Genomic DNA, 14,437 nt, shown 5'->3' with positions numbered 1-14,437 from the left:
TGATTAAGGATCCTGAGATGGGGAGACTCTCCTGGATGATCCAGGTGGGCCCCAAGTCATCATGGGCTTAGAAGGGGCTTGTTACATATTAGCCACTGTTATTCCGATCCTGCCTGGTGATCCCTGACGTCCAGCCTGAGCGCCCTCGGAACAGCATGGCAGGGGCAGGAGGGGGCTGGAGCGGCCAAGTCCAGGAGGAGCTGTGAACACTGCAAGCCACGGACAGCCACATCCATCCCTAGAGAGCATGCAGGGTCCTGCCCCCTAGAACCAGGGCGGGGTTGTGCAGTGGGCTAAATGGTGGCCTCCAAGTAGATATGCCCCCAGAACCTGTGAATATGACCTTATTTGGAAAAAGGTCTTGAGATGAGAGCATCCTGGATTGCCCTAAATCCTATAAGCTGGTGTCCTTATAGAAGACAGATGAGGACAGATACACAGAAGACGCCACGTGAAGACAGAGACAGAGACTGGGGTGATGCATCTATAAGCCCGGGAAGGCCGGGAACCACCAGAGGCTGAAGAAACAAGGAAGGACCCTCCCCTAGAGCCTCCAGAAGGAGCACGGCCCTGCCGACACCTTGGCTTCGGACTCTGGCCTCCAGACTGTGAGGGGATAGGTTCCTGTTGCTTTAAGGCCCCCAGTGTGTGGTCCTTTGTTATGGCTGCCCCAAGGCAGAGGGGCGCCTTCTTTGTCCAGCACACCTGATGAGGTAGAACCCCTCTGTTTCCTTTTCTCACGTGTCTGGTGTTCAGTTCTGGTGTCAGTGGGCAAGTGGTGGGTGAGGAAGAATTACAAGGGGTGGTTTTGACCTTCCAGTCACCCTGGACCATCCAAGGGGCAGTGTGCGGCTCCAGCCTCTTCCCAGAGCGGGAACCCAAAAGGGGCGAGCAGAGGAGGCCTCCCTTTTTGTACCCCAGCCCACAGTGGGAACCCAAAAGGGGTGAGCAGAGGAGGCCTCCCTTTCTGTACCCCAGCCCAGTGTGGGAGCCCAGAGCCCTGGGGTCTCCAGCCGGAGCCAGCTGAACCGGGTCGCAAACCACCAGAGCAAATTCCAGATGTGCAGGTGGTCGGGTCCCCCAAGCCTAACGCCTGCCCATGACATTAGGTCACAGCCTGTGGCCTGCAAGGCCTCCGGGGTCTGTCCTGTTCACGTCTCCTGCTCACGTCCCCACCCCAGTCTCCGTCCTCCAGCCCACCTCGCCTTCCTGAGCTCCTAAGGGCACCTGAGTTCCTCCCATCACAGGGCCTTTGCACTGCTCTTCCCCACCTGGACCACTCCCTCCCTCCCCACCCATCACCCAGCTAACTCCCACTCCCGCAGCATAGCCCAGCCCAGCATCCCTTCCTCCACACAGTCCCGGTTCCCTCCCTGGGCCAGCGCCCCTTGTCACAGGCCCCCTGCCCTCAGGGCCCTCCCTTCAGGCCAATCCATCCTGGTCTGTAATGTGGATCCTCTTATTCTGGTTGTCAGTTCCTGGTCTGTCCCCACCGCCTTGTGTGGAAACCTCGGAGTTGGGGGCGGTGACAGCCCATCTGCTTTGCTCCCACAGTCTCCCGGTGCCTGGAGCAGGTGCTGGTGCACAGTAGGGCCTCCCAGGCAGGGACAGCACCAGCTCTGGGCCCTGCCAGCCTGCACCTGGAGTAGCGGCCCACTGCCTGTATCCCGTGACCCAGCCGAGCAGAGCAGACCCCGGGCGGGTGCACAGGGCCACTGCCCTCACCTGTGAGTTCCTTGTCCATGGAGATTGTGGGCCGCACCTCACTCGTGTTGTTCATGCGGCCCTTGTACAGGATCCCGTCCACTCCCAGAATGTCCACCTCTGCCTGTGGACAGCCCAGGTGCCTCTCTAGTCCACGGTGCCACAAGACAGAGCCCACCGCCCCCGAAGTCCCTCCCCCAGGAAACAGCAGCGGCCAGACTCACAGTGTCGTAGTCCAGCAGCTGGGGGTCCCCATAGGGGTAGAGCGTCGACAGATCATATGGCTTGAACCTGGGGTCGGCGTTGTTCTGGGGGCCGTCACCCCATTCCTGCTGGGAGCCCAGGGAGTCTAGGCTCCCCTCCTGGTCGCCCAGGCCCCGGAGCTGCTGCAGGTGCTGCTGTTCCCTGCACAGGGCACTGCGGTCAGCAGCTGCCGGAGCCACCTCCTCCCAGGGAAGCCTCAGGGTGGCCCGGGGTTTGGGTGATCAGCCCGAGAGGCCTGGGGCCCAGTGTGCAGACGCAGACGAGCAGAGGTGGGGCAGAGGAATGAAATTGGGACACACGTTCCCCCAGACCCCAGCTGCCCCTGGGAGCCCTGTTCCAGCTGCCAAATGCAGGCTCTGGGCCTCCTGAGAGGCCAGGCAGGGATGCTGGGAGCGTTGGACCCAGAACCCAAAACACCGTCTTTGTGTGGCGGTGGTTCTGTCCGGCTGTCATCCCCCCACCTGGCCGACACCCCCATGGGGCTGGAGCTGGGAGAACCCTGAACTTTGGGGTGTCAGGAGGTTGGGGAGTGGCGCCGGGCCAAGATTCGAGGCCAAACCCCCAGGGAGCCAGTGGGTGTGACAGAAACATGCAGGTTTAGATGCCAGCTCTGCCGCTTACTAGCTGTGACCTCGGGCAGATCACTTAATTTCTCTGAGCCTCAGTTTCTTCAACTGTGAAGTGGGGTTATAACAGAAGCCACCTCAGTGGGGTCAGTGTCAAAGCCGGGCCATAGTTCGGGCTCATCAAATCTCAATTATCATTACTTATTCCCTCCAAGCTGACGTGGGCATTTAATCCCAGCTTGCAGGGGGCTGGCAGATCTAATCAGAGACCTTCCGGTGAAGGAAGGCACTTACAACCAGTTAACCAGTTCCCCTTGAGCTGACTCCGACTCAGGGCAACCCCATGTGTGTCAGAGCAGAGCTGCACTCCATAGGGTTTTCAAGGCTATGCTCTTTCTGAAGCAGATCACCAGGCTTTTCTTCTGTGGCACCTCTTGGTGAGTTTGAACTGCCAACCTTTTGGTTAGTAGTTGGGTGCTTAACCATTTGCACTACCCAGGAGCTACTGAAAACATCTATAAACCAAAACCCAAAACCCCTGCTGACAAGTTGATTCCGACTCACAGTGACCCTACGGGACAGTGTAGAACCACCCTGTAGGGTTTCCAAGGCTGTAAATCTTTACAGAAGCAGACTGCCACATCTTTCTCCTGAGGAGTGGCTGGTGGGCTCAAACTGCTGATCTTCCAGTTAGCAGCCAAGCACTTAACCACTGCGCCAGCAGGGCTCCTTGAGAACACCTATAGATGCCCAATAAACACGTCAGTCAGTGTCTCTCCTCCACAGTCAACTCGTCTGTCCGTCTGCTGCCCATGTCACCTCCTGGAATGTCCACACCCCCTTGCAGACGGCTGGCCACACCCTGGGACAATCGCTGGTTCCTGAGGCTGCAGGATGTCCCTGTAGGAATAGGCTCCCAGGCTTGAGTAACCTCAGGGAGGCACCTCCACCCGCGGCCAGCTCACCTCATCTGCTGCCGCTGCAGGTACTCATAGCTGTTGGCACTGGCGGGCCGCAGCCTCGAAAGCAGGTGGGCTTTGCGGATGGTGATGAGGTGTCTGTTGGGGGACAACAAGGTGGCAGCAGCTAAGTGGGAGGCACAGGTGGCCAGCAGAGGGCTCGAGCCCCCACCTCCTTCAGGAAGCCTTCCTGGATGGACGGAGGAGGTGTGCACTCGGGGCAAGTCCCCTGCCCCAAACGCTGCCTGCTCTCCACAAGTGTCCACAGCCCCGATTATGAGGGGCCCTGAGTACACTGTAATCTCCGTAAGACATAAAGACCAATTTTTCTGGTTATAAAAGTTGTTGTGGATTGAATCGTGCCCCTCATCCCAAAGATACGCTGAAGTCCTAACCTCCAAAACCTGTGAATGTGACCCTGTTTGGAAATTGAGTCTTTAAGATGTTACTGGTTAAGTTAACGTGAGGTCATACTGGAGTGGGGTGGGTTCTGATCCAATGTGACTGGCGTCTTTAGAAAGAGCAGTAGAGACACAGACATGCACACATAGATAACGGCCATGTGAAGACAGAGGCAGAGACTGGAGTGATGCATCAGAAACCAAGGAACGCCAAAGACTGCCAGGAACCACCAGAAGCTAGGAGAGCAGCATGGAACAGAGTCTCCCTCTGAACCATCACAAGGAACTGACACAGCCGATATCCTGATTTTGAGCTCCTGACATCCAGAACTGGGGGATGATAAATTCCTGTTCTTATAAGCTACTCAATTGGCGGTACTTTGTTACGGCAATGCTAGGAAACGAACACAGAAGTACAACACCAGAGCAGGTTAAGTCCGGAGTCAGAAAGCAGAGCTGCCAGGGGCTGTGGGGAGAAGGGAATGGGGAGTGACTGCTAACAGGTCCAGGGTGATGGAAATATTCTGAGGCTGGGTGATGGTTACACAACAGTATGACTGTACTAAACACCACTGAATTGTTCACTTGAAAATTGGGAATTGTGTTATGTAAATTTTTATCTCAATTTTTTAAAATCTTTTTTTAAAATTGTGCTTTAGGTGAAAGTTTACAGCTCAAGTTAATTTCTCGTACAAAAATGTATACACATATTATTTTGTGACATTAGTTGCCATCCCCACAATGTAACAGCACACTCCTCCTTTCCACCCCGGGTTCCCTGTGTCCATTCAACCAGTTCCTGTCCCTTCCTGCCTTCTCATCCTGCCTCCGGACAGGAGCCAACCATTTGGTCTCATGTATCTGATTGAACTAAGAAGCACACTCCTCATGAATATTATTTTTTGTTTTATAGTCCTGTCTAATCTTTGTCTGAAGAGTGGGCTTCAGGAATGGTTTTAGGTCTGGGTCAATACAGCGTCCGGGGGTCATAGTTTCGGGGGTTCATCCAGTTTCTGTCAGACTTCATCTTAATTTAAAAAATAAAACATATTAGTCTTCTGGGAAGCTGGAACTGTTTTACATCTTGGTCTGAACAGTGGTTACACCGGTGTATAAAAAACAAAAAACCAAACCCATTGCCGTCGAGTCAATTCTGACTCATAGCAACCCTACAGGACACAGTGGAACTGCCCCATAGAGTTTCCAAGGAGCGGCTGGCAGATTTGAACTTCTGACCTTTTGGTTAGCAGCCCGTAGCTCTTAATCATTATGCCACCGAGGTGTATACATGTGTCAAAATTCACTGAACCATACAATAAACACGTGTGTACTTTACCATGTGTATGTTCAGATACAATAAAATTTTAAAGCAGTATGTATTGATTATCAAAATTTTCAAAGACACAGAAAAGCATAAAGAAGAAATTAATAAATCACTATAACTACCTGACAAATATTTAGATATTTGTCCTTCCAGTATTTTTTCATGTTTATATACTTTTTTTACAAAAATAGGGTCATAACACATATACTACCTTGAAACTTGATTTTTTGCACTTATTACAAACATTTTCCCAGGTCACTCACTAAAAATTCTTCCACAACCATGCTATCCAAGACCATAGCCCCTTGCCACATTTTAGTATTTAAATTTACATTGAAGTTAACGAAAATTCAGTAAAACTTAAAAAGCTCCTCAGTCGAGCTAGTCACACTTCAGGTGCTCAGCAGCCACACGTGACAAGTGGGTACTGCACCGGATGGCACCGACGTACGACGTTTCCACGATCGCGGGATGTTCTCTTGGACAGTGTTCTTCTGCGCCGAGATTTACATTGGCGGAGATGAATGGACCATAGCATTCACCATTTCTCTATTTCTGGACTGCAGGTTGTTTCCCACATTTGATTGTTATAAATAATGCTGCAACTAGACATCTGTGGTTTGAAGGAAAAATTCTGGATGTAACTCCAAAGCCCCTCCGTTAGCACTATGTGGCGTGGGGTGGTGAGGAGTTCTGTGGGTCGCTGGGCCAGGCTAGCACCTTGGGTCACCTGGTCCTCAAAACCCATTAAAACGAAAAACAGCAAACCTGATGCCATCAAGTCAATTCCGACTCATAGCGACCCTATAGAACACAGTACAACTGTCCCATAGGATTTCCAAGGAGCAGCTGGTGGATTCCAACTGCTGACCTTTTGGTTAGCAGCCACCAGGGCTCCAAAACCCACTAAAGCATAAAGGTAACTGCAGGGAAGCCCACAAAGCTTCGCTCCGCCCCACGATGATGATGAACACCCTTTTCTTCCGGAGTTGGTCCAGCCCCTGCCCATAGCGGACACCAGAGAGGGTTGGTGAAGAAAGGAATGTAAGTTCTGACAATGTCTCCCGTCCAGGGAATCACTCAGAGTCGAAGGAATGAAACGATGCATATGGAATGATGGAGGCGTGTAGACGTTATGTAAATGATGGATATAGAACCGGGTAAGCACAGCAAGGTCAGGGGCGCGGGAGGGCGGGGACCCCAGAAAGAAGGCGCACGCGGGCGCTCCCTGGCGGGATAATCTGGGAGGTACTCACGGGCCGGTCATCATCTCCACCGGGCGGTCGCAGGAGATGCATTTCACGCGCTCAAACAGCTTCCTGGAAGAGACCCCGGCTCCCTCAGCTGGGGCACCCACCCCCTGCCCAGCCCCTACGAGGAGGCTCCCGGCCCCGGCAGCGCTGGGGAGTGGGAGGTCTGCAGATCTGCCTGTGCCTCTGGGCCAGGACGCCCTCCTCCGTTTACCCGACCCAGCTCAGCTCTGCAGGCCCTGCTGACCCGCCCCTTGGAGCAGAGATGAGGGACCAAAGCGGCGTGGTTCATCTAGCCGCCCCAAACACAATGGATGAGCTTTAAAACCAGGCCTTCTGGAAAAGATACCCTTCACGGTGGGCATCTGGGGGCGTGTGGGGGGTGAGCTGAGGACAGGAACCCCCCAGGAACATCAGGACCCTCCGCGTGGGGCACTGTCTAGGTGGGGGTCAGGGGTCCTGGCTCCAGCCTCAGACCTGCCGAGATACCCCGTGTGGCCTCCCATGACCCCTTCCCCCTCTGAGCCTCCGTTTCCTCATCTGTGGTAAAAGCTTTTGGAGCAGATGCCTTCCGGGGGTCCCTCTGCCAGCCAAGGCCAGAGCCATCCACCTCTAGGGGTGCCCAATGCACCCTATGGGTGGCCCCATCCCAGTCCCCCACCCACCCGAGTTGGGAAAGTCCTCCCCGCAATGTCCCACAGGTCTGGACCCCTCTTGTTTCCTCCTAGAGAGAGGGTCTCCCAGCCTGCGGGAGCTGGACCCCTACCCAGAAGGCCCCGTACACTCACTTCCTGAAGCCAGCGGCACTGTCAGGATCAAATCGCAGACCCTCGATCAGCAACATCCTGACTATTTTCCAGACCTCTTCCACTTCTTTCTTCAGGGGGTCCAGATCTCTTGGGACTAGCTGGGAACAGTCAAAAGGAAGAAAAGAGAGTTTAGCTCAGTAATCACACCCTCTCCCACTCCAGAAAAGTATTTGCAGCCACCTAAAAAGTTACATAGAATACCCCCCACCAAAAAAAAGTTGCCATCTAGTCAATTCCAACTCATGGCGACCCCACATGTGCAGGGTAGGATTGTGTTTCATAGGGTTTTCAAGGCTGTGACCTTTGGGAAGCAGATTGCCAGGCCTTACAATAAACCCATTGCCTTCGAGTCGGGTCCAGCCCCGTAGGACAAAGTAGTACTGCCCCATAGGGTTTCTGAGGCAGTAATCTTTATGGAAGCAGACTGCCACATCTTTCTCCCACAAAGCAGCTGAAGGGTTTGAACTGCTGACCTTTCAGTTAGCAGCCGAGCACTTAATTACTGCACCACCAGGGCTCCTTGGCCTTAAGGTAGGATTTAAAAATAGTAACAACAAGAGAGGTGGTCAAGGAAAGGGAAAATGATAACGCTTGGGTTGAGGTTCGTGCCCCTTGTTATGGGTTGAACATCCCCAAAAAGAGATGTTCAAGTCCTAACCCCCAGTGCTGTGACCTTGTTTGGTAATAGTCTTTGAAGATGTTAACATGAGGTCACACCAGAGTAGGGTGGGTCCTAAGCCTATCTGAGCGGTACCCTTATCAAAAGAGAAGAGACACAGAGAGAGACGCAGAGGGAAGATGGCCACCTGAGGATGGAGGTAGAGACTGGAGTGATGCATCTACAAGTTTGGAGCCCCTGGATGGTGCAAACGGTTACCACCTTCAGCTGCTAACTGAAAGGCTGCAGGTTTGAGTCCACCCAGACTCACTTCAGAAGAAAGACCTGGCGATCTACTTCCAAGAAAGCAGCCACTGAAAACTCTATGGAGCACAGCTCTACTCTGACACACATGAGGTTGCTATGAGTCAGAATCAACTCGATGACAACTGTTTTTTGTGTGTTGTTTTGTTTTTTATCTACAAGTCAAGGAATGCCAAGGACTGCCAGGAACCATCAGAGGCTAGGAAGCAGCATGAGACAGATTCTCATTCCGAGTCTCCAGAAGGAGCTAACCTTGATTTTGGACTTCTAACCTCCGGAACTGTGATGGAATAAATTTCTGTGGTTTTAAGGCACCTAGTTCGTGGTACTTTTTTACAGCAGCTTAAGGAAATGAATATAGCCCCAGTGCATGCTATGCCTTGTTGCCAGAGGGGAGCTGCAGTGAGCTTCCCAGTGGCCAAGGCGAAGATACACAACTGGTTACTGCCTCCAAAAGATAAAATCAAACCTGCCGTTCATTCCAGGACCCGAGGCCCAAGAAACACTTCTCCCAGAGATCCTCATATACTCAACATTCATGCATTCAATCTGTATTCATGGGGGGAGGGGCTGTATGTGCCAAGCACTGTGCCAGATTTCCTCAAATCTCTCCAGGAACTGATAGAGTTTCACTCACAGAGATTTCTACTTAGTTGGTCTCATACCGATCAGGAATTGTTCTGTAGTGGGATGCCTTAGCTAATCATAGCAAAGGAGATTTGTTTGCAGGGACTTATGGTGGGGACCTGTAGCCTCCTTTCCCCTCCCCTGGCTGCAGGGCCAGCCTTATAGTCAGACCTATGCAATCGTACAGGGCCCCACACTCAAAAGAACCTTGCTTGGTTTAATGCTCTGCTGTTGCCATCTTGAAATTCCTAATAATGTTATCTTTGAACTCAGCTTCTGTCTTTCTCTTTTCGATCACTTGCTGTGGGGGAAGCTGGCTGTCATGTCGTGAGGACACTCAAGCAGCACTAAGGAGTCTGTATGATGAGGAATGGAATAGTTCCACCAACAGCCATGTGGGAGAGTCATCTTGGAAGTAGATACTCCGGCTCCAGTCAAGCCTTCAGATGACAGCAGCCCCAACGGCCATCTTGACTGCACCCTCATAGGAAACCCTACACCAGAACCACTCAGCTAAGCCGCTCCCAAACTCTTGACTCTCAGAAACAGAATGTTTGTTGCTTTAGGTGGCTACATTTTGGGGTAATTTGTTACGTAGCAAAAGATAACTAATACGAGGTGCTCACCTTGATGCTCACATCCTTGTTCAGCTGCTCCACGGACTTCTTCCAGTCATCCTCGTTGGTTGTGAACTTGAGCAGCATGCCATGCATCATCTCATTCAGCTCCATTACCACCGTCTCCAGGTCAGCTCGGCTTGCCTTCCCTGCCAGGGCACTCCTGTCGGCTTTCTAGAGAGAGCGGGAACTCAGGAAGCAGGGCTGCTGGGATGGGGGCAGGGGCTGACTAGACAAAATCAGGCCCCTTTGGTCAAATTTTTTCTAATTTGGGACTCTAGAGGTCTAGCATTGGCTTAAATTCAACCTTGGAGTCTACATTAGCTCAAACACAACCTTGAGATCTAAGCCAATGTCTTCCTATGACAGAGAAGTTGGTGCATAACTTTTTTGTGTGTAGTGAAAATATATATAACAAAACAGTCACCAATTGAACAATATCTACATGTACAATTCAATAACATTGATTACACTCTTCATGTGGTACAACCCCTATCACTATCTTTTTCCTAATTATTCCACCACCATTAACATAAAGTCAATGCCTCCCTTCCACCCCTGGTAACCACTAATAATCTTTGTTTTCTATATTTGCTTATTTCATGTACGTGAGATCACACAGTATTTGCACATGATTTTTAAGTCCACATAACAGGTATCACTAATCCTGAGTCACTGAGAATAGGAGTTGACAGGACAACTTTTGAGAAGCTTCCTCAACCTTCTTTTATGAATAAAGGTCAAAGGAAATTCTGGAAGTCTCTTTGCCTGGTTTTGCCTTTGCTGGATGCTTCCATTTTCCTGGGTGGGAGAGCTGGGGCTCAGTATGGGGGCGTAGGAAAGGCAAAGGAACCTCTCTGCTCACTCACCTCTTTCAACTCATGCTCCATCATGCTTTTATCCACCTTGTTCATTTCCAGTTTTTTAATTTGAGACTGGAGAGTCTGAGAGCAGAAGCAAAGACCCGTCAGCCACCTGTGGGAGCCTTGAGTTCAATGTGTCTTCCCACCTCCATCTTTGCCATGTGCTAGGAAGAGACAGTGGGCTTGGGGGACAGTGGGCAGATGGGCACATTAGAAGGGCTGGGCTCAGAGGGCTCCACGTGCCCAGATCAGGAGGGAAGGCAGCACCTGACACAGGGAAGGACATTGGCACTTAGGACAAGCTTTCCTTTTGGCAGTGGTACCATAGGAACTTTGTTCTGCATGGAGGGAGATATGAAGGAGGAAAGCACAAAGCAAGGCTGACATCTTGGCTGTGTAGGTGTTTAAGGCAAGTTGAAGTCTTGTGATCTGTAATGGGGTCCCAGTGAGACTCCTATTCTTTTCATTTGCTGACCACATACCATGTGCCACACATGCTGTGACCAAGTGGTAGGGGAAAACCCTTATCTCCCATGCCCATGACTCCATGAGGAACACCTCTCTCCAATAATTCTGCCAACCAGGGGCAGACTACCCAAGAAGCAAGATATGCATGGGCTTACTTGTGCTTATTTACTAATCTATAGTGCACAATTTCACTTGTTTTGCGAAACTGTGCACTACAGATTAGTAAACACAAGCCTGTGTGTACCTTGTTTACTGTTAGCCCATGCATACCTTGCTTAGTGGTTAATCTGCCCCTGCTGCCAACTCTATCCAATAATCACTACTCATGTGTCAGTCATATTGTGGTGACTTACATGTTACTGTGATGCTGGAAGCATCAAACACTAGCAGGGTCACCCATGGTGGACAGGTTTCAGCAGAGCTTCCAGACTAAGACAGGCCAGGAAGAAAGGCCTGGTGATCTGCTTCTGAAATTTACCCAATGAAAACCTTATGGATCACAACAGAACACTGTCTGAATTGCTTGCTTTGGACACGTCATCGGGGGGATCGACTGCCGGAGGAGGGCATCATGTTTGGTGAAGTAGAGGGCCGAAAGTGTAGGAGCCCCTTGGCGAGATGGATTGGCACAATAGCCACCAATGATGGATTCAAACATGTTGGCAATCGTGAGGATGATGCAGGACCGCAACGTTTCATTCTGTTGTACGTAAGGTCGTTATGAGTCGGAGTGACTCAACAGTAGCTATGTATCTATTTCTACTCAATAATTCTGCCCTCTCTCTACTTACTAGAGCTTCTCCTTGAGGGGAGCAACAGCTAATCAGCTTAATAAGAGCCTCATACCTACTAGGCCATGTTCCCAGAAGTAGGATCAATTTTCCTTAAAAGCCAGACCCTGGCTTCTACTTCTCCCTTCCTATCCAGTCTTCCTTTCATCCTTAGGAACAGAACCCTCAACTTTTAGATGGCACCTGGCTGCCCAGGATCAAGACTACATTTCACAGCCTCCCTCATAGCTAGGTGTGACCGTCGGGATGTAAATGGACATTGGTAGGACAGGACATGCCCTTCTTCATCTTCTATCTTCTTCACTGCTGGCTTGAATGCAGAGCTAATGACCAGAGTACCAGCAGCTATCTTGGGCCATGAGGCAACCTTGGGAATGGAAGTCACAGAGTAGAACAAGAAAAAAATGAACTTGGGTCGATAACACTGTGGAATTTCTTACCAGCTCTGACCATATCTCTAAATTTCTTGAATGGGAAAGGAAAATGCATATATCTTGTTTAAGTCAGTTATTTGGGTTTTATGTTATCTGAATTGAGCCTAATTCTAATTAATTAGCCAAGCTACATGACATATCTTGCCCCTCAGGTGGGCTGCAAGGTCTAGAGTGGGAGGTGGAGGTATGAAAGAAGCTCCTTCTTGGCCTCAAGTCCAGTCACTACTCCAACCCAACATTAGCAGGGAGCTTTGGGAGTTATCAGGCCCAGCGTTAATACTCAGTTGCCCACTCAGCTCTTTATGTATATTCTATACTAGTTAAAATCCAGAAATAAAGAGGGGTGATTTAATTGGCATCTTCTAAATTCCAATGCCAAGGTCACCCAGTAAGAGGCAGAATCAGGATTCAAACCAGGCCTATCTAGTCCCAAAGCCTTGCTCTGAACCACATTCTAGGCCACCTTCCAGCCACGCAAGCTCAGGCTGGTTTCCTCCTCTTTAAAATGGCATTAATTCCACTCTTCTTCCAGGAATACTGAGGGGACTAGAAAGTGTATTTATAATGGCCCTGGCAGATAATTAGCATTCAATACTCATTAGCTATCGGTCTTTTTCTGCACCACGCCAGGGCTCTGATATAATAGTTTGTTCCAAGAATGATTTTGGAACACAGGCACAGCCTGTTAAAGGCCACTTGTCCACTTACAAAGGGCAAGCGATGTTTTCCATGGAGCCAATCAGGGAGAATTCTGTCCTTGCTCAGCTTCCTGCTGGGTTTGTGGCGGGAAGCACTCCAGGGCTCCTAGCCCCAGCCACTTGTCCACTCTGCCATCCTTCTATCCTTGGTGGGGCTTCTGGCATTGAATCTGTCCTGCAAAGACAGCTGAAAGGGCCCTGAGGGCTCACTGATCCCGGGTCTGGGGTTGGAGCTGCTGCCTCTGGCTTTGTCTCCATGCACTCCCGGGAGCCCCACAGCTTGGCTCCGATAGAACTGTGCCCATGAGGGCCGCAGGGCTCCAGCAGCTGCTGTTTCCCAGTCTCTCTCAGTGACCACCTCATCTAAACCGAGGCTTTGAGGAAGATGGTTAATCCCCGTGCTAGGTGCTAGGGAGGCCATAACAAACGACCATAAACTGGGTGGCTTAAAGCAACACAAGTTTATTCTCTCCCAGTTCTGGAGGTCAGAAGGCCAAAATCAAAGGTGTCAGCAGGACCATGTTCCTAGGAGGCCCTAGGGGAGGATCCTTCCTTGCCTCTTCAGCTTCTGGTGACCCCAGGTATTCCTGGGCTGTGGCTGCATTGCTCCAGTCTCTGCCTCCACCTTTACATCACCATCTGCTCTTCTCTCTGGGTCATCTCTGTTTGTCTCACTTTTATAAGTACACTTGTCATTGGATTTAGGGCTAACAGGATAATCCAGGATGATCTCCTCATCTGAAGACCCTTAATTCTGTCTGCAAGGACCCTTTTCCCAAATAAGGCCATGTTTCCAGGTTCCAGAGGTTAGGACATGGACGTATCTTTTGAGGGCACCATTCAGCCCACTATACCCCTTGAAGTTTGGGAAGCCACTGCTGCCTAAGCGATCCTCTCAGTGGGGTTGTTCTGCAGGGGGTCTTAGATGTGCTTCTTGGTATGAATGAGCCTGTCTTTCCATTTTCATTTCTAGAAATTTCTTGACTTTGCAAAGTGCTTCTATATATTACCTCATTTGATCACTCCAAAATCTAGAGAGCTTTAAACATTTTGAGTGAATGGAAATACATATCATGTTTTGGAATAGGGCAATAATATATAAAGAACTAATATGTAAAGATAGAATGTTCCTTAGAAGTGAGGACGGTGAGACTTCAGCTCCCTTACTTTGGACACATCATCAGCAAAGATCAACCATTGGACAAGGACATCATGTTTGGTAAAGGATCGCACATGATAACTGGGCAGTAAATGAAAAGAATAGGATTCTCAATGGGACCCCATTAGAGATTAGAAGACTTCAACTTGCCTTAAACATCTACACAGCCAAGATGTCAGCCTTGCTTTCTGCTTTCCTCCTTCTCCCTCCATGCAGGTCATTAAAAAGACAGGAAAGAAAGAAAAGACCAAAATGGATGTCAAAAGAGACTCAAACTTGCTCTCGAAAGTTGAGTAGCTAAAGCAAAAGGAAGAAATGATGAAGTAAAAGAACTGAACAAAAGATTTCAAAGGGCAGCTTGAGAAGACAAAGTAAAGTATTATAACGACATGTGCAAAGACCTGGAGACAGAAAACCAAAAGGGAAGAACATGCTCGGCATTTCTCAAGCTAAAAGAACTGAAGAAAAAATTGAAGCCTCCAGTTGCAATAATGAAGGATTCTATGGGGAAAATATTAAATGACGCAGGAAGCATTAAAGACAATGGAAGGAATACACAGAGTCATTATACCAAAAAGAAC

At 50.1% G+C, this 14,437-nt stretch overlaps 1 protein-coding gene across 1 annotated transcript in view; it reads right to left on the bottom strand.

The window, feature by feature from the left end:
• CUNH16orf96 (chromosome unknown C16orf96 homolog) overlaps positions 1-14,437 on the bottom strand; it is a 45,461-nt gene that overhangs the window by 3,545 nt on the left and 27,479 nt on the right. Inside the window, exons 8-14 of the mRNA XM_004373423.1 lie at positions 10,313-10,387; positions 9,453-9,617; positions 7,257-7,375; positions 6,475-6,537; positions 3,500-3,592; positions 1,929-2,109; positions 1,726-1,828 (exon numbers count right to left, since the gene is read on the bottom strand). Of these exons, the coding sequence (XP_004373480.1) occupies positions 1,726-1,828; positions 1,929-2,109; positions 3,500-3,592; positions 6,475-6,537; positions 7,257-7,375; positions 9,453-9,617; positions 10,313-10,387 (799 nt within the window). The remainder of the gene's footprint in view (positions 1-1,725; positions 1,829-1,928; positions 2,110-3,499; positions 3,593-6,474; positions 6,538-7,256; positions 7,376-9,452; positions 9,618-10,312; positions 10,388-14,437) is intronic.

The sequence above is a fragment of the Trichechus manatus genome, unplaced genomic scaffold (genome assembly GCF_000243295.1).
Source record: "Trichechus manatus latirostris isolate Lorelei unplaced genomic scaffold, TriManLat1.0 scaffold00024, whole genome shotgun sequence".
Lineage (NCBI taxonomy): Eukaryota > Metazoa > Chordata > Mammalia > Sirenia > Trichechidae > Trichechus > Trichechus manatus.
The sequence above is the reverse complement of the archived record's forward strand: the minus strand, read 5'-3'. Positions and strand labels throughout refer to the sequence as shown.